General features: G+C 39.2%; 1 protein-coding gene across 2 annotated transcripts in view; it reads right to left on the reverse strand.

Annotated features, from left to right (window-relative positions):
- IMMP2L (inner mitochondrial membrane peptidase subunit 2) overlaps positions 1-21,231 on the reverse strand; it is an 875,599-nt gene that overhangs the window by 786,457 nt on the left and 67,911 nt on the right. For both annotated transcript variants that reach the window (XM_019543389.1, XM_019543387.1), the window contains exon 3: positions 20,495-20,598. In XM_019543389.1, the coding sequence (XP_019398934.1) occupies positions 20,495-20,598 (104 nt within the window). The remainder of the gene's footprint in view (positions 1-20,494; positions 20,599-21,231) is intronic.

Here is a 21,231-nt window from a genome sequence, read left to right on the forward strand (position 1 = left end):
AGCCCTGCGGAACCCCACTGCCCACGTCCTTCCAGGCTGAGGAGGACCCATCCACTACCACCCTCTGGGTGCAGCCCACCAGCCAGTCAGTGACCCATTTGACTGTGTGGGTGTCTACACCACAGCCCCCCAGTTCCTTAATGAGAACAGGGTGAGAGACAGTGTCAAAAGACCACACTTCTCTCATTACGTTTGCCCAGGGTTCAGCAACATCAAAGTTATTGTTCTCCCTCAAAATGCCACTAATTTGTCCCTTAAAGCAGCAGATAAAACACTAGTCAACACAAAAACTATATGCCCACTATAGGTATCTGTTATTTACTTTAAAATAAGCATTGTTAACTACAGAAGCCCTAAAAGGGCACCAAGGTATATCTCTGTTATAAGTGATCACTTTCTATCTTTTCTTCTAGTCTATATATCTCATTATAAAAATTTTTCAGTTATTAATAAATGTCCCCCCAAAACTTGTTAAGAATAATGAGAATGGACTGATATGGATGAACAAGGGCATGAGATAGCTATCAATTTTTTTTTATTGACATAACAACCATCAAACACTCATATTACTCAAAATGGTTTTGTAAGGATCGCTTTCTGCCAGGTAGATTCTGTTACTAAAAGTCTTTAAAATTAGCATTTTGTGTCTCTGAACGATATAGCCTACCTATGCATAACTAAATAATTAACGTGATGCAAAAAACCAAGTGAAATTCTAAGACAGAGGTGAGAGTGTGTCAAAAGTGGCACAGGCAGCCTGTACATGTGGCATGTGGCAGACTGGAGATGCAACAAGTAGCAGGACAGAAAGCAAAGCAGAGAAAAAGGATTGGATTGGCCCCCTAGGCAGTGGCAGAGCTAATTTGTGGTATACCTGCCAACAACACTGGTGCCCCACCCCCAACTGTTCTGAAGTATGTATTATGGCCTCAAAGTCTGAAAAAAGATGCTGACCTCTCTATTTCCATTTAAGTCAAGGAAATAGAGGGCACTCAGCGTTCTCCATAATATATTGCAAGATTAAACCCTAAGCCACACATAAGACTTAGAAAATTTTCTACAAAATACCTGAATATCTAATTGAATGTTTACTTGAAGAACTGAGACACACCTTAATTTTGAAGAGTGGGTTCTGGGGGAAAGGTACATGTGGTATGTGAGTATTTCAAGGACAAATCATTCCCAAAAATCAGTTACTAGAACTTAGGGCTCTCTCCCAACTCAGTTCCTTGCTGCAATACAATCATCCTCCTTGTTGGCTCCCTCTTTTTCACCCCATGACTCTTTAATTGATCTGAAGCTGGGCCACTACAGTAAGAAGGCCTGGAAGGTGTCCTTAGACTAGAATATAGTCTGGTGATTGGAACATCTTCTTGAGAAGTGGTAGAAAAGGGCTCGAGTCACCTCAGGTGTGAAATGGGAATTGAACCCAGGTCTCTCATTTCAAGCATTTTAACTGCTAAACTATTATGTACCAGCCCTTTCTCCTCCCATCTTAAAAATCAGCCAATCATCCAGATCATGCATCCTAATTTTACAAAGATGCCACACTTAGGGCCACAGAGAGCTTCCTCACCTTTCTTGGACTTAGGTACTAGTTAGATTTCAAAAAACATGCCTCTTCTTCATTTCCATAGGTTATCTTAGGGCATGTCTACTCCACAGTGGCAGCCTGTTTTCACCAGATAAACAGCCTGCAAACAAACTAGTTCACTGCTTTGAGCATACCAGCCCAGTCTTTGTACCTAACCACTGACTCTCCCTATTACAACATTAAACAAGCCATTTATCTTCACTTTCCAAGGCTCTTCCTGGCCTATTCCCACCATTCCCATCATCTTCCATTTACTATGAAAAGCTTAACCCCTGACTCCTCAACCCATAACACGATCATCCCCTGGATGTTTAACAAGTGGGATAAGCAAACATACAGTTTGTGCTTTTCCCCAGGCTTCCCCACATGCTAGGGAGAAGCTCCTCTTACATATCTGCAAAGACACCTCATTATCTACCCTCAAAACTATCCCTAAAAAGCTTTCTTTCTTTGCACCACCTTCAAAATACTTAACAACAATTAAGCCACTAATATGTTGAAACCACTGGCTATTATGCTGACCAAAACTACCTCATCTCTTTGCACTTGTCTGTTGGTCTGTATTCATTTATTGTATCTCATTTTAAACAGAGTTGAAAAGCTTTCTCTGACAAGTAGTATCTTTTTGTTTTGTATGTGGATAGCACTTATCCCAAAGGGGTTCTAGTCCATGGTTGGGAATACAACCACTAACATGTCGTCAGAAGAGAACCTAAGAATCCTCATTCCAATAAAGACAATACCTTCCCTAAAAGGGCAAATTAAAGACAACACATGTAAACACTGGGTGGATCTACATGTGCAAATATTCCAAGAGCAGTTTACTTTTGAGTAAACTACTCAAGAGTAAACTCTCCCAGGCACATATCCAGAGATACAGGAGCATATTTGCTGATCCTAGCAGCGGAAAGGAGCCCCTTGAGCCCCTGCAGCAGCCCAGTGAGCCCCTGCAGCAGCCAGGGGGAGCTCTCAGCTCCCCTTGGGTGCTAGCAGAGGGGCAAGAAGACAGCTGTCTCCTGACAGGGGCTAGGACATTACTCCCTGTCCCTCGGAGCTGCCTGTTGCTGAGGCAGCTTCTGCCACTGCACCCTGTGCAGGGACAATGTCCCCCTGCCCTGGCAGCAGTGAGCTCCCATCCCCGCTCCGTGATCACAAGGCTGGGACTGGTCTCAGGAACAGAGTGGGGAGATCCTCATCACCCAGTGCTGGCCGCACCACCGTGGAGCTGCTGCTGGGAGATACGGTTCTTTTAGCCCAGGTATCACAACCGCAGGGCTCAGGCTGAGAGATAAGGATCTCCTGGTGCCAGACCCATGACCCTGGGGCTGGGGCTGGGGGAGAAGGATCTCCCAGCCCAGGCCCCCCAACCGCAGGACTCGGGCTGGGAGATAAGGAATGGTTTAATATAAAAACTGGTAAAAGTATGCAGCCCTATTTTGCTCAGGTTTGCATGAACATATTTTTCATTTAACATGTTACTGCTTACATTTTTGCCACTACTACTTTATGCATATTGCATATATTTGTGTATAGGATGTTTCCAGCGCTAGTTGTTTGCATTAAAAACAACAGGCTGAATGCTCCATTCATGTCTAGAGGCTATCATAATCTGCCTAGAAAAATACTGTGATGATAAAGTTAATTACCATTTTAAAACTGATGATTTGCCATTCTCTTGTTTTTGCTTTTGCTAAGGGGGTGGCAAAATGCAAAACAAAGCCAAGACTTGCTTATTACGTGCAAAACAATTCTCTTTGACAATTTATTCAGCACTGTTCCTGACCCATGGTTTTCTTTCAACTACACCAATTAAATTTGAAATAAATGCTTTTGATGTACGAGCAGAAATCATTTTCTCAGCATATGTAAAACTTGTTGAAGGGTTCCTAGAATACAATTCTGGAATTAATATTTATGATCACTCATAAAATAACTGACTCTGCTGGCCTAAAGGAAGCTTGTTATTAAGCTAAAAAGACAGGTGGTCTGCTGTGTTGGACTGTAAGGTATTTAAAGTGTGAAGTCATTTGTCAAAGAACTTATTGTGTGAAGGAATGTCCTACATAGCAAAATATCAATTTAGAATTTTGACTGGATAGAAAACAGAGATCTAACTAAATACATATAGCTAAAAAAAAGGTATATAATGAGAATCCCCTTTTTAACTGATAAACCACACAAGCAATTCTATTCCTATAATAGCGTTTCCTCAAGGAATCTATTTTTTTCCTATTAAAGTCACCTCAGTATTTTGTTAAAAAGTTCAAGCTTCATTGCTTAAATGAGATCATTGCATGTTAGTTTCCAAACTTGCAGAAGCAAATTACAACCCTTTCTACATACATTCTACCATGCACACCAAGGTGTCAAGGGACAAGTGCTCGGTTAGAAGAGACGGTAATCACTGAAAAGATCTCCCTTTTCCCACCTCCTTATTGAGAAATCTTCAAAGTGAAAAGTTTTGGTTGCACTTCAATGTGAAAGCTGAGACTTGATGAGACAGCCACTAGGTGTTCATCCAGAAAGCTGCTCTTCATGAACTCAACCTTAACGTTAATTGATTCAGGTAGAATTTAAGTACATGCTTAAATGCTTTGGGTGAGTCAAGATTCATAAAACGTACATGGGTAGAGTATTTCAGAGATCTAGGCAGTAGCCATGTTGGTCTGAGCACAAAAGGCAAATTAATTATTTGGGTAGAGGTGATATATTTTATTAGACCAAGTAAATAGTTGCAAAAAAGTTATATGCAAGCATGGGTAGAACTTGGGATACACAACTGCATGGTAGGACACCAGGTTGTATATTTAATAAGTTGTATCCCAGATACCACAATTGCTGTCAGAAAGCAAGACATAACTTCCTATCTCATCTACCATGTATGGATAACCCAAAAAGGGTACTTTCACCAAAGTACACTTGTCTCACCCGATCATTTTTTCAATATATTATGTCATAGCTACTTAGATATAAGCCCCAATTCAAAATAATATCCACCTTCTTTTTCTAAACAGAAAATTTTCTCTTGTTACATTGTTAGATGATTAATGCTGTTTGTATTATCATTAAAGAGAAAAGATGGGAAGCTGTATGTTAATGTCTATTTCCAAGACATTCTCATCCGAATAGGATCATTTTGTTATTCATCTTCTTGTGACTTTTTTTTTTTTTTTTTAAGTGATTAATCATTAAACGCCAACTTTGACAATGTCCATGTGGATGTTTGTCTTTATAAACAATAAAACATTTCTAGGTAGTTGGGGCTAAAGTAAAACTATCTACGTTAAAACTGAATTATGTCATTTGATATTTTTTAACTAACCGTGAGCATCATTATTCATTACAATAAAACTAATTATTGACCTAGAATAGGAACTTAGGTTTAACCCTGTGTACCAGTCAGAAGCCTTGTTTCCATGGGAAAATTTGTTACTAATTATACCAAAAAAGACAGGTATAGTTATGCTGATATAGACTCAAGAAACTGGAAATTACACAGTCGACCTACATGAAAAGGATATAAATAATATTCTGTAGATGTACCCTCTATTAATAGGGCTACACAGAATATGTGAATAGCAAACTGCTAAACTTCTCTGAACTCAGTGCCATCAAGTTAGGTTGTCATAAATTAGCAGTTACCAGAATAAAGGATGACTCTGATTATAAGACAGCCCCCAAATAATTAGATTCTATACATGGAAAATGTGTAAGTTAGTTATAATTTTCCAGGTATAGAATCTAATTTTTAAAGGTTTGCCTTGAATTTGTCTCTCTCCCATTGCTACAGCAGGGAAAATAAATCTGGGCATCAGGTAGCCATTTTGTTCTCTGCTTCCCTCCAGCTTTTTCTCCTGGCAGCCCCTTCCCCTTCTCCTTACTATCAGATCCTGCTCTCCCTGAACACATAGAAGTGAGGAGCAAATTTAAAAAACAATAACCTTGAAATTAAACATCGCTGTACCCATACACTTAGTTCATCCAGAATTGATGCATGTTACCTTTTTCTGAAAGTGCTACAAATTTCAGCACAGGTATTTCATATACACACCTTTGAGCAGCACTTTGCCAGCTACTTATACATAGTATGAATTATGCATGGTATTAGTCCACAGCCAAAGGTTTGTGACTTACCACATAGTTCACTGGGCGTTGCCCCACCAAAGTCAACTACTGCATTTCAAGCCATGGTGACCCACAGATCAGCACCAATGACAGGATCTTGACTACATAATGTATGGTAACAGAGACTGCTCCCAGGCTTTCCCTCTAGCTTACTCTCACAGCCTTTCGGCTACAGGAAAATGAAACTAGGGGGCATCTGAACTCCAAGATCTCTGGGCTTGGGGCTTGGGCGTAAGTTACTCAGTGTTGGCTACGTTTAATCAACTTCATAGTTAGCTTCCATTGCTGAACACATGCTGCTTTTTGGCAGCATCTTAATGATCTAATATGTATCTAATGAGATTTCCTTCTATGCAATTATAGGACAAGGGGCTTTTTTCCATATGCCAACCAGGGGGAAATAGCTCATCTTGTATTTGAGTAAATGCAGTATTTAAAAAAAAAATCTTAGTGTCAATTATAGCATGGCATATAATAACTGAAACTAAGCACGCATCAGTAACTAAGAAAAATGAATTATTTAACTATCTTCAGTTACCAATTAAGATTGTTATTTTAATTAGAAACCAGCATTAGTGTAATCCATAACATGCACAACCTCAAATCTGCTATTATATTAAAGATATTTTGCATACTCCATTTATCCATTCCTGGGCTCTGTTCTTGGCAGGATCATAAATGCTGTATGTCAGAATTATTTACAGAACTGCCAATGCTCAAGTGAATGTTATTTAGACTTTTCAGTGTACCTTTGAAATTGAGGGGAGTTGGAAAAGTCAATGTGATATACCTGAAAGGATGCCAGGAGGAATAATATTTACTGGGAGAGTTCTAAGAGCTATTTGTATAGATTTGCATAAAATCATTCTGTCACTTTCATAACGTAAAATTTCCCAAATACTATTATTACAATCCTACTATACTTTTAACCTTGCAAATAAAATATAGTTGTAAAATGTGTTTGCTTTATTTTTCTCTATTTAAATCAGGTATTGAAGTATTAAATCAAACAAATTCGAGGCTGTGCCTTGAGAATGCATATGCTTTTCATTTTATACATGTAGAAATGGCAGGATACTTTACTCCACCCTATATGTGCATCAGCACTCAGAAAACAAATTATTAAGTACAAAACAAAGGCTAGCTTATGCCCTATAGATACCCTTCACTGACATCTCATCTTTGCCATACAGGAGGAGTGCTACATCATTTATGTTCTGTTGTGAAGACTCTTTTTAAGACAGGGTGGGCAAAATACCCTGCTGGTGTTGCGCATCCCCAGCAGGGAAGGCACCTAGCTCCAGCACATGGGACTTCCCTCCCTGCTGTGTGAATGCAGGGGCTACTCATGAGTGGCAGGGAGCACCAACAATACAGGCAGCCACATGAAGGCTGCACCCCTCATTGTGATGTGCAGTGCTGACCAGAGCTGCGCGTGCCATGAGCACCCTGCCTGCTACTACTGCCACCACTTACCAGGGCTGCACACCATGGGGGGAACCCCACACTCCTCACTCTCCCTTCCACCCACATGCTGCCCATCCCAGCTCTGCACTGCTGCTGCCCCCTGTCCCCCCCCAGCCCTAGCCCCATGCTCTGGGCTCCCTCCCACCTGCAGCCCCACTCTCGCTGGTTCCCCACCTGCTGCCCAGAGCCAGCAGGAGACTGGGAAAATGAGCAGGTCCTGAGGACTCCGGCAACAGCAGCCCCACACAGAAGCTACATCCTGACCAACTGGGCCCTTCTGCCCACGAGGGTGGGAGCCAAGCATAAAGGTACATTTTTCGGGCTGCATGTACATGTGGGTGCCTTGCTCCCACCCTCACGGGCAGAAGGGCTGGGCAGGACAAAATTTGTTCGGGGGCCCCACAGGCCAGATGAAAGTGCTTGGTGGGCCGGATCCAGCCCGTGACCTGTATTTTGTCCACCTCTGGCCTTCACACAGTTCAAAGTGATGTAACAATGAAGGGCCATTCACTAATGCTTCACTCAAAATTCAGCAGTGCCTAAATACAGGTTACAGTGCATCTAATAATGTTTGCTATGTTGTTAAAGTGCCATGAAGGTCTCCAGAGAATTATGGAAACATTGGCTAAAGGGGCTCTGGTCTGGTCCTCCAGGTTGGCGGTAGTGAGGAGGATTAGTAGCTCACCCATGTCAAAAATGTCAATTACATGCAAAAGAAGAAACCAGATGGAAATGATGGTCTTAAAGCTTTTGAAGTTGGAACAGGCAATGATGCATAAACCATAAAGTGAAGAAAATGATTATAACAAAAGGTTATAAAAAAATTTTTTAAAAAATCAAATTAATCTTCTGCAGTGAAGCACGGGTTCAACTAGCATAGTATTAAATTTCTCTCTAAAAACATATTATCTGCCCTTTCTGCTACTTTAGCAGATTCAATGAGGGTCCGATTCAATCCTGCAAAGTCTTGCAGTGGTTTAAGAAATATAAATATCCAGCAAGGTTCCCTTCATAGTTATTTTTTCTTAATGTAAAAATAAGAGTAGTAGACCCATTTGTATTTGGGTGGTTTGTGGGGTCACAGACTTAGAGAAGAGCTGCCAAGCTGTTTGGTTTTGGCTTTCACTACAAACAGCAGCAGTCCTCCAAACACTTTAAGCTCATCATCAACCCTGCAAAGAAACAAACACTGTGAAATATCCAGATCCTACCATATTTGTTGTTTTATACAAAACTGGACTACAATTTAAAAACTTGAGCCTTTAATCTGAATACCCCATATAAAATATACTTGAAATCCTCTATCTGTTGCTAACATTCCCATTTTGGCTACTAGTTGAAAGCCTAAGAGTGGAACGGTGTGCTCCGTCCATTGCAATGAAGTGTACAATTTTTACTAGATCTAGCTTACCTATAGCCACCAAAGTGGCTATAAATTTGAAAAAAATATTAAGTATCCATTTTTAACAATTCACCCAACTTGTTCTTCATAAGGTTTTTTTTGTTGTTGTTTTGCTGGGTTTTTTTGTTGTATCCAAAAAGTTTACTTAGTTCCTTACTGTACATAGAGCACAAACGACCTTCTAACTTGTTCGGGTCATCTGAAATCAAAACCAGCTCCTAGAGTCTACATTATAAACACTTAAAAGGGTAAGAAATTATATCTTTCAAAACCAAGACAGTTTAAGCTTCTTTTACACAATACGACCTTCAGTCTGTAGTCAAGCATCAGGTGGCAAGTCAGCCAGAGTAACATGCTCACAAGATGGCTTTCCAGCCAATCAAATAATAGCTTTAATATCCGCAATATTTCAAGCAGCTTGCAGCCTGTTTAGACCTAATATCTCAAAAATAGCATGACTGATACTCAAAGATAGAAGAGAAAACCCCATCTTATTCTAGTGAAAAATAACAACAAAATGTTAATTCATTTCAAAGATTTCATAGATATTAGGACTGGAAGGGACCTCAGAAGATCGAGTCCAACCCCCCGCCCGAAGGGCAGGAAGGTGGCTGGGGTCATAGGACCCCAGCAAGATAAGCATGCAATCTACTCTTGAAGGTGTTCAACGTAGGTGCTTGAACCACCTCCGATGGCAAGCTACTCAAGACCCTGGGGGCTTGGACAGTAAAGAAATTCTTCCTTATCCAGCCTGAAACGGTCTTGCAGTAGTTTATAGCCATTCAAGCTCCTCATCGCTTGGGGCACTCTGGTGAACAAACGTCCCCCAAAAACTGGTGGTCACCCCTGATAAATTTATAGGTGGCCATCAGGTCACGCCTGAGCCTGTGCTTTTCCAAGCTAAAGAGCCCCTTACACACACACACACACACACAGAAGTTTTGACAACCAAACTCAGACTCACAAGTTACTTAAGGAATGTCATTGGAAGAGAAGACAGATACAGATACTAGTCCCCTGTTGCTATAATGTTCTATGTTACATCTGAAGCAAAGGATATTGATCCTATGACAAAGTTCTATTTCCAGTTATATTATTTCTATTATACCAAATGACTGATGCAGATTTAATCATTTTATCTGATAGATGTTGCTCTAGAAGAGTGACAGTTCCTTCTTTTATCATTATTGATTTTCTACATTCTAGTTCCCTTTAAGCAGCAGCTCAATGTTTGCTTCAGACAGTCAGAGGAGCTTAACTATGAAAATGAAGATGGTTTATTTACAGACCTGCATTGTACTAGCATTCTAACAAATAAGCTTGTAAACATTTCAATAAAAGATCATTTACTTTTTTTTTTTTTTAAGGGGAAGCAGGTGCCAAAATGACCGGCCAACTACAAGAATAAAAATAAATTAAATAGAATACAGTAGTCTTGCTGGTTGTTATCAATTTTTCTTGGTATACTATAAAAAATGATCTTTCCATAATCATTACACTGCAACCACTCTGGTCCTAAGGAACACAAGTTGGTATATATCAACAATCAACTTCAACATTTTGAATGTTAAATACCATTTAATTTGGCATATCTATACACTTAGAACTCTTGGTTTGAAGAATCCCAACTGACACTTTTAAAGCAACTATACTTACAACTCTATATTATTATATCATTAAAAGAACAACCAAACAACCCTGAAAGTTTCTAACTGGAACTTTCCCCCTTCCCATTTACAACTTTTCAGTATCCACAGAATAACAAAAAAAAGCCTCCCCCCCCCCTTCAGGCCTGTGTATCCCCATTATTTTCTAATGAAAACTAAAATTTTGTACAGTACCTGAACACATTCCTTGGGGGGGAAAAAATTACCCACCTTATAAACACAAGGTGCAATGAGTCTGTCTTGGCCCAATGTCATAAAACCTTAATATCTAGTACAATATCCAAGCTAAGAAAAACGGTAACATAGATAAGATAGGTAAGTAGAATTACACGTGATTTTATCAAGAAAAGACATAATGAAATCTTTTTTCTCTAACCAAAGAAACTGAAGAATAGACCAAGGATCCTTTGAGGTCACTAAAGCCCAGAAAGTAAAGTGATTATATAACTTCTGTGTCACCACAACTTTTGTGCAGTGTCCTGTATGCCACAAGACAGGTTACCGAGTATAGGACCCTAAATAAAAATGGTTGAACCGTAAGAAACAGACTCAAAAAGCAGAAGCAAAAGTATTCTTAAAAAGTTGTTCAGCATCTTAGATGGGAAAAAAAAAATTAAAAATAAAAGCAGAAAATGCAACCAGCACACTGGATTTTAAATGCCAAACTTATGTTTATTTTGGGTTTTTCTACTAGCTACTAATCTTTCTGAATGGCCACTCATAATACCAATTTAATATGGGTCCCCAACAAATCCCATCTTACAGATACCTATAAAATATTTCTTAGCTACAAGAGTCAAATTACTGACAACCATAACATGGAATGTACAGGTGTCACATTCAGGTCGACCAAACCAGGTTGAGCTAAATGCCCAATTACATAGGTGTTCAGGACGCTTAATTCAGCCGAAAACTGGTGCACCCAATTTAATTAGTTCATCTCAGAAGGTGCACTAACTATGAGGATGTGTTGCCCCATTCTAGGAAAGGGTTAACCTGAACTCCTGAACATCTGTACCTGTTTGAAGCACAGCCCTGGGGCTGGGAAAGTTGAGCCGCTCACACTAGCCTCAGAGCTATGCTAGTCCTTCCCCCAACCCTAACTGAGCAATTTTTAACCTCCTGATCTGCCCCTAACTGGATGCCATCCCCACCATGGCCCTGCAACCCACCCAGACCTGCCAACTGCCCCCTCCACCAGTGTGTACGTGTTGGGGGGGAGGGTATTTCTACAGTAGTTTACGAAATGTTTTGCATATTTGATAAGCAAAGTAACTAACACCAGATCAGTACAGTTGTATAGTAAATGGATATTTACAGAAGATTACACATCTTAATCACCACTGAATCTGTACGTTGTACAGTTTTTTTTCCCAAATAATATTCTTAAAAAAATCATAAAAATCACCAGGTTAATTTTAGCATATGAGCAAGATTTCCAAAAGCCTAACTCTTAATCGTATCTTAACTGGGCCACAACAAAGCAATTTTAGCTCTATTTATTCTATAAATCTCTTTGACTTGCCAAAATACCACCACATTATATCATGTCAGTCCCGTGTGAAAAGGAAAAAACAAACAAGGAGGTAAAATTCTCATAGACTGAATTGTGACAGTTGTTTCAGTGAGCCCGTTACTCAGAAGCAGAATATCTTTGTGTGTGCTGATTCATATATTCCTACAGCAATAAAAATTGTCCATTTTTTATACCTTATCTCTTTCTCTGAAAGGCCAGAGGTAATTGCTGTTATTTTGCTATATATAACTAAAGCCAAGAGTGTCTTAGCTTAACTCCTGCCTAGTAAAAATCCAGTCATAGTTTCAATTCCACAAAAATTCTTAATTCCTTGGCTTAATTAGTTATACAGATTGCTGCATACTATTACATAGCTGTTGCAATTTATTGAAAAGATAGCCGTTTTGTCAAATTTTCACATTTTATATCACAAGCCTTTTGAAACTGACTGTTGCATTTAAAGCTTCTGCAAACAAGTGACTGCACAAGAATCTCAGTTTTCAGCCCTTATGGCTACAAGAAAGAAGTCAAAATATGATCCAAGTACTCTCCCAAGGCTGAAAAAACACAAGATGAAAAGAATCCCAAATGAGTTCTTTTGAAGTCAATGATTTTTGAGAGACTGTTCTTGTGATTTTTGAGCTTTTAGGGTGGCTGCACCAAGACATATTTCTGTGGTGACTGAATTTATTATTGAAGTAGTAATCAAGACTTGTATTTGTACAAGTGCCAAATTGCTTGATAGACTCATATTGCTGTATAAAACTGCTTCCTGCGATCCCTAAATGATTTAGGGAATTAAGAGACAGGGGGTATGTCTACATGTGCTTTTAGACCTACCTAAACTTAATGTGCGTTCACCTAAGACATATTAAGGCAATTTAGGTGCACGTCTACACATACACATGCTAAGGCTCATTGACGTGGGTGTGCAGACCACTAAAGTTAGTCCCAAGTTAATGGACACACACCGTATTAACATGCATTAGCATATCTACACATTCACTAATGCAACTTAGCTATTCACACATAAATTTAATACTTGCTTTATGCAGGTATCAAATTTAGACTCAAATAGCCTAAAATCACCATTTTTAAAGTGCATTAAAGGTTCACACATGTAGACACATGCCCTTAGTGTGCCTTAAATGGGGCTAATGCACATTAAATGCACAGGCGTAGACACGCCCAGGGAATAGGAAAATGTTAATTCTAACACCAGCTTTGTCACGAACCCTCTGCGTCACAAACGAGTAACCTGGGAATCTGACTCTGAGCACAGAATTTACAAACTAAAGTTTGGCACCCAAATCTCACAACAGCCAGTAGGCTATATGGAAAGATACCCAAGCTAGCAAATACTAAAGAGAAGCCTGTATCTGAAATCTGGCTTCTATACCAGACTTGGATGCATACTGAGTTAGATGCCTATATACAATTGGGATTTATAGTCCTGAATCCTTCCTACATTTTTGGTGCCCAGATCAGCCTTTGGATACAAATAGCTGGTGCACTCTCCTGAACTGAATGGATTTTTAAGCATTCATCAAGGAAATAGGAAACCCAGGTTCAGGCTGAATATGTTCAAATGCATATCTCCCATTTCCCAGGGCTGCCTTAACCACCAGAGTAGAGGTTGGTTGGGACACGAGCTCTCTCTCTCTCCCCTACTGAAGTGGAGACAATAGCATCAAAGATGCAAAATGTATGGGAAACAAAAGAGAGCTTTACTCTATATACCAGTGAGAGTGGACTTCCTTGCAAGAGGGCAAGTCCAGGGTTCTGGTTCCTGTTTCAGAGCATGCATATGCAGTCTTCATTAGAGGCACTGACTACAAATGTATAAGCAACATTAGGGGCAAGAACTAGAACCCTTGATTAACCCATCACAGGAAATAAAAGGACAGAGTTCTCTTAAGTCAGGTTTAGCTTCCAGATGACCACTTAGGGCACTCTGGTATGAGGTGGGGAATATGGCTTTAAAGCTCATCAGACTGAGAATACAGAACCCAGGTTAAGTACTCCAACTGTTAGACTATTATATATAAAGGTAGGTATCCCAAGCTCTACCTCCTCTGGCTATGATTCTGAATGAAAGTGGTCGTGATTCTTTTGTTTCATGCTCAACTCAATAATGTGGTCTGAGCATACCTACTGGACTGGACACTTCAGGGGACTTGAGCACTGAGGTGCTTAGTCAAATCTCTGATAAATGCCAAGACAGACATCAAGGGCATGTCCCCATCAGCATGCTCATGCAGTATGCAGTGCCTCAAAGGAATTTGAGTCTAAAAGTTGTGCCTGCCCAAAACAAAGGTATAGGTGCTGGGTCCAAATCCAGTGTCAACAGGTTTGGGTATGTTGCTGACCTGAAGTTAAGCATCTAAATACTAACCAAGTGCTTTTTTGATCTTGTTGTTAATCTCTTTCCCCCTATTTCCCAACTGGAAAATGAAGGTAGCATATTTGGAATAACAGATGTTATAATACAAATCTATCTACCTCTTTCACAAAGATGCTATTAGAATTAGATAGTATATGTAAAACAACTTGAACAATTATTGCTATTATAAATATCTGACCCACTACTGAAAGCAGCCACTTATAGTACAAGGTGGAACATCAGCTAGTAAACAGCACTTATCAACATTTTCTAGCAATTTAGAACACAGAATGCTTATTTTGTTAATTGTTCAAAAATCTTTCCAGATAGCACGTTACATCAATGCTATCAAGTCCCTTTCTAAATCCCATAAAGGTCATATGATCATACGAATCAGATGAACAAAATCAGTTAAATCGTTTAGCTAGTATTGGCACAATTGTCCCTTTTTGGCATATATTCTAATGTCCTATACACTTTAATTCAGTCATTCTACATTCAACTCTAAAAACATATTAGCAGCCAATCTGAGTAGTTATCGGCTGTTGAGTATATGATTCCAGGTACAGGCGACCCTCGCCATTTGCGGGAGATATGTTCCCATGATCCCTGCGAATGGCGAAATCGGCAAATAGGGCATTGCGTTCATGAATGCTGTGGTGTGGGGGGCACCTGAGGTGTGGGGGTCATGGCTCCAACAGCAACAGTGGGAGCCCAACAGTGGTGGCGGGAGCCTGGCGGCAGCAAGCACAAAGCTCCCAAGGAGCTTCGGTAACTGTTTAAAGTATATTTAAAATGTGGGTTCAACATTCACGAATATTTGAAACTGCAAATACCAAGGGTAGTTTCATGTTACATACTGTAGAACTTGACATGACCAACACCATTTTAAGAACTTGAAATTACTGATGCCATTTTGAGGCCTGGACATAACAGATGCCATTAGCTGGATATGTGGCAAGCACATAGCAGCTTGCGGGGGGGCTGACCTACCTAGCTGACCTACTTAAATGACCTACAAAGCATTGAGAAAGTTGAAAGACAGAATGTGGGTAACGAAGTAACAGGGTGATAGTTGTTGTGAGGAAGCGATTGGCAACATAGTTGCTATAAGGGGGTGATTGATGAGAACCTGTGACATCACCATACATATGTGAAGGCTTGTCAATCAAATGGAAGAAGAGGGGAAAAACATTTAGAAGGTATAAATAGCTATAGAAGAAGCTTAACACTTAGGAAGTCAGCCTGACAAGCTAGGAAAGCCTGGAAAGCCAGAGAAGCAAGCAACACCCAGCTGCTGATAGCACCACCCCACCCTCCCCTGGTACTGTGACAATGCCTCACCAGCCAAATCACTGTATCATGTGAAAGGCCTACATAAGGCCTTCCTTTTTGAACTGTTTGGTATTTTTTACATGTTTAATATATTTTGGATCTGAGGCCAGAATAGCCTCAGCAATCAGTTAATCTGTCTGTGTCACCTCTTAATTAAAATTGAGTGCAATAACACCATTTGCCTAAGAACTGCTCACTTAGAATTCAAGTGTGCCCTTTTTTAAAAAAAAAAAAATACTGCATTTGCATGTGAAGGCTTGTGATTTTTACCACAACTAGCAATCCAGTATAAGAAGTGTGTGATTTTTGATGTGCAAAGCATAAACACAACATTTTGAAAAATAATTTTAAGTTTAGTATTCAGAAGCAAGCAGTTTTTTATTTTTTAATCTATATCAATCCAAATTGTTCCTTAGCCAACTGTTCCTGGTGAACTGAAAAAAGTAAAATAATCTGCTACTGTGCTATATTCATATATGTTAAATACACAAGTCTGAGCATTACTCAAAATACCATTTACCCAAATTCCAGAGCCAGAAATGGAGTCTGTTACCTCACCACCTTGTACTCAAATCTAAGACAAGGGGCCCTCTCTCCACCCATGTTCAATGAAAAAAAAGTGTGCGTTAGATTTGGGTAAATACAATAATATAGTCTCAAGATTAGTCACTCCAAAATAATGTCAATGCTTTGTTTTTCTTCCATAGCCATATAAAACCTCATTTTAAGGGAACATATTAGGAAAGATTTCAAAACTATATTTCAGCCACTTTTTTTAAAGACTGAATTAAAATAGTAGTAGCTTTGGAAGTGTGTGGGAGAGGAGACAGCATTTTCACATTAGGAGGGGTTTTCAATAAAGACAAGTAAAGTAAATGTTAAACTTATAAATCATGCTTTGGAGATATCTTTCTAAACAAAACTGCACGATACCTTTCATTGCACTGTATAACTCTGAAGTACTAACAGGAATCATGAGAAAATAGGCCACTGTTCTGCAATACATAATGGTATGTATTTACTACAGTAAGGATATGGGATTGCACAACACTTGGCTGGCTAAACATACCTAGGGTGCCGGATGGGTTCATACAGCCTCTCTGTCAGAGCTGCACTGCTGTTGATACTCAAACTAACTAGATTAAAACTAACTGGGACATGTTGCATCTGTTGCGAGCACATCTCTGGGTGAAGTAGGTGTAGTTCCACAGAGCTTTTGAGCTCTACTCAGTTGATTTTATTACAGTGTTTATTGTAGAATCAAGACCTATTTTGGCATTAATAAATATCACTTTTCTCTCTCTTTCTTTCTCTCATATTTCTGCTGAAGATCTTAGATTTTAAGCACTGAAGTTAGCAGCTGCAAACAGATGTCACCCTTGTGCCACCATAAAATTTTTTATGGCAGTATAAAACCCACAGAAACATACATCCTTGCCCCTTGTTGCAACACAAATGCTCAAAACTGTGGCCACAACAAACTGCAGTACTAGTTTGTGCTACTTTCTCATGGCAGATATCAGTTTGCTTATGAAGAAACAGAACAGACAGCCCAAGACTGTCCATGCTCTCCAGCCACCCTGGACAAGAGCTCCTGGAGCTTCAGTGGCCTAGTCCTGCAAGAGGATTCCCAGGACACATATCTGCAAAGGGATAACATACTGGGGGGATTCGCCCATAGGGGTTTTCCCCCTCCACGCTTGCAGATGCACACGCCAGAAATCCCTCTGGAAGGGATTTCAATAGCATATGCATGTCACCACAGCACCCGGACACTAGATGTGACACTGAGAAACAGTTTCGTCACAGGATGGGACCCAAAGCCACAGAACAGCAGGGATCCAATCCTGAGGGACAATGGCCCCAGGTGATGCCTGTAGTTTGCCAGTGAAGTGGTGCACCATTGCCAGGACACATCCTGGCCCAGCTGATCCCACTTCAATTATTATGTTTGCTTTTAACCACCTGCACAATTGTTTCTTAAAAATGAAACAAAAACCCCTTATGTTTTCACGTAATCAAAAATATAGTTAAAAGACGCAAAGGAAGCATCATGACAGAATGGTGGATCTATCTCACTAGCTTCTATTCATATTATCAGAAGAGGACTCTGTTGTCATTAGAATTCTTATTATTAACATTCAAGTTCAGTCTAAATTCAGGAAGTCCAAAATGCTGTTATTGAAACACTGCAGATTCAGAAGTTTGGCTGAACTGGTATTGGATTCAGGATGTATTTTAGAAGACAGCAGGGAATATCATGGTCCCACATTCATCAACAAAGTCTGAATGGGTTTTTCTTTGGTATGTAAAATAGTATTCTTTTAACTCCATTATCTTAAACGTGAAGGGAGAGATGGGGGAAATTCATATCAGGTTTTCCAAATGCAAGGTAATAGTTTTTAGGGTCTGCAAACCTCCTAACAGCACAAGGATCTGCTATGAAATTATTCCCTCTATTGCTCAGAGACTACTAGCATTGAACCCATGGGAGCTATACCCCAAGGCAGAATTTGGTTGTGTATTAATTTATAATTTTACAGATTAATGTCATTCTCAGTATGACAACTTTAATCTGAAACTAGATACAGAATATCACCTTGGTGTACATGCAGTAACTCATTTTGCAACATTTTATAGTAATGCATAACTGCTTGTCTGAGTCAAGCTGAGTTTTATATTAAGTACAGAGATGCTTGTAACTAGCAAACATTCAGTTCAAGAACAAAAACACATACTCGCAGCATATGTTTTGACCACTTATTCATATAAACCATATATGCGCAGTCAAGATGAACAGAAAAAAGAAATTATATTGTTTATTCAGTAAAAGCTTCACACACCAGAAGTTTAGTCTCATGATGACTAATATGTCTATGCTATTTTTTTTTCTTTCTGTATGGATGCTAACTTTGGTAAGGCTTATGATTTTAAAGGCTGAATATTTCACTATTTATCATTTTATATTGACCCAGGTCACAACATAAGAATCTAAATTTCTCCAGTGTTTGGAGGGAAACTGGAGGAAGGCTTGGCTTCACCATATGATTTTAATTTCACTTTTAACAGCTCTTTATCATAAAGTACTTCAAGGTCAGAACTGACTTGAAAATGTATCCTTTAATATTCAAAGAGAACAGGGAATTTCTTTTTAATGCTTACCTCTTTACTTGTGTTCAGAGTAACTTCTGAATACACTAGCCTGGGTATTCACTATCCTTCCTAAGATATTAAGGGACAACATTGGCACAGCTCTATGAGTAGAGTGACTATATGTCTTAGGCAAACCAGGACACTCCTGGCTTCACTAGTCTGGTTCCAGCTGGTTAGAGCAGCACCAGGTAGGCAAGCAGACAGGCACTACTGCTGCTGGGTAGGAGCAAGGCAGGCAGACTGGAGCAGGGTGGCCTGCCTGGTACACCGCATACTCCATGTCCCTGCTGGACTTCATTCTGGCACTTTTGACCAACTGGCCAAAACAAGATTACAGAAGCCCAGAACGTATGCTCACTCCATCTATGAGGCTATTATGCAACTTCTTCTGTATGAGTGAATATCCTCTTCATCACTAGCTAAGCGTAGAAGCTGTCTTGTCAAACATAAGACAAAAAAGGACAAACAGGACAAGTAGACAATCAGCATCTAGAAGGCTGAAAGTTTCAAAAACAGGACCCTAGCAAAATGCAAGTAATCCATGCAGATGGGTAAAATGGTATCAGAAAACCTTCAAAAGCATGAATATATAACCATTCTTTCTACCTTGAGCCCAGCCAAAACTCACTGACATTTTATTTTATCCAATAATTACTAACCAGATCTACTCTCTTTTAAAGATCATGACTTGGGTAGAAGTGCACACACTCACTCACTCTCACCAGTCCATCACCGGAGCATGGATTTGGAAGAATATAAGGTGACCTACATACTAATACTAACATACTACGTTAGTCAGAACATTTACAAATGCCCCATTTGCCAAAAAATGCAATTGCTCAGGAAGAATTAGAAAAATAAAAGTTTCCAAAAGATTCTAAGCCATAAAGCAGATTTTTACATTTGCTTCTACAGTAGGTAGTAAAAATTTTATATTAATTGTTACCTCAGTGGCAAGGTAGGCATAACAAGTAGGTCCATTATGAAAACTGTCTAATGAAGAAGGGTCCAGAGGAAATTAGCTTTCAAAGACAAGTTCTGTTGCAGTCTACATACTATGCATTATACTTACAAAACTAAAAATCTTAAGCTTAAGCCATCCAAGAATGTACTATAAGTATGTAGTATATCATTATGTCAGTTATGCACACTTTGACATTCCATTTCTACATTACATTAAGACCAAAATGGAGTTTTTGTCCTCTAATCCTTTTAAATATATTCAACAGAGAAACAGTGCCACCTTTTGGCTTGATAGATAAGCCTCCCTACTGCAATCCACAAAATGTTTTTCCCCTGAAAAACGTGTTCTTAAAGTATGATTTTTTCTGTGATCTTATTTTATCTTAATGTGATAGTCGAACTTCTTCAGAAAAAATGTGTGTGAAATGTTAAATGGTAAGAAAACAAAGTGTTTTCCTCACTGAATTAAATATGTGCACAAAACTACATGATTTGAGATTCTCTCTTCAAATGCTACATTAAGCCATGTATTTTTCCCACTCTACTATAGATCCATAATTATAGTTCAACTGATCATTTTAATTTGGCTATAAAGCCAAAACACCTTCCTTCAAATGTCTGCTTTCATGGCAGTTCTTATACATATCTACATAATACCACATAATTCTTGGCATTATGCTCCCTTCAAGCAAACACATGGTAATGAACCCTTTGAAGATCTTTATATTGCCAATTGACAGTAATGCATTTGTGACTCATCCTATCAATTTTCTGTCTAGCTTCTTTGCCTACATCCAAAAATATATTAGCACTTTAGAGATGAAACTTATAAAGCTGATGGCTTGAGCTTTACATATGTATGTATTGAAATGTATTTGAAATTACTTACACCAAAGACACAATATCTCCACGTTGTACTTCATAATTCCTAACACTCCAGTGGTTTAAAAGCACCACATCAGAAGCTTGTCCTCCACCTGGATTCAAGGAAGGCTACAAAGACAGAAAGAAAGTACAGCTTTATGTTAAAAGTAACAAAGTCAATATTTCCCTTATTCCTTTCATCTTCTCTCTCATTGTATACGTGAGTCAAATGCTGGTCCTGTTAAAGCTAATTCGGTCATGATCTGATCTACTCAGAAGAAGGTGTTGAATGGAAACTATTTATATTGATTGTTGATGGCTAGTGAAATATTACTTATTGGGTGCATCTACACAAGACGCTACATTGCCATAATGCTAAGCTACAGCGACAGAGTGGGCAAGTACAACACGTGATGTTGACATTACTGCACAGTTCAGTAGGGTCAGAAATTACCTGTGTGCTGGCAATTACTGCACAGTCACTTAGTACTTGCTTTAGCAGTCTGATTTACGTGTAGATGCAGCCATTAAAAGTCAAATACAATGAACATTTTTCAGTACACTACAACATGAGCTACTGCAATTCCAGTGAACTTCTGCTTAAAACGAACTTGTCCAAAAAGCACATAAGAATCTTTAGTCCTATTACTTACCAGAAGAAAAACAAGTATCCAGCTCCAGCATAAAAACAAAAGCAGCTGTTCTAAATACTCTCCTATCAAAATAAAATGTATTAAGACAATAAATCACCATTCATAAACC

The sequence above is a fragment of the Crocodylus porosus genome, unplaced genomic scaffold, assembly GCF_001723895.1.
Source record: "Crocodylus porosus isolate Cpor-Errol unplaced genomic scaffold, CroPor_comp1, whole genome shotgun sequence".
Classification (NCBI taxonomy): domain Eukaryota; kingdom Metazoa; phylum Chordata; order Crocodylia; family Crocodylidae; genus Crocodylus; species Crocodylus porosus.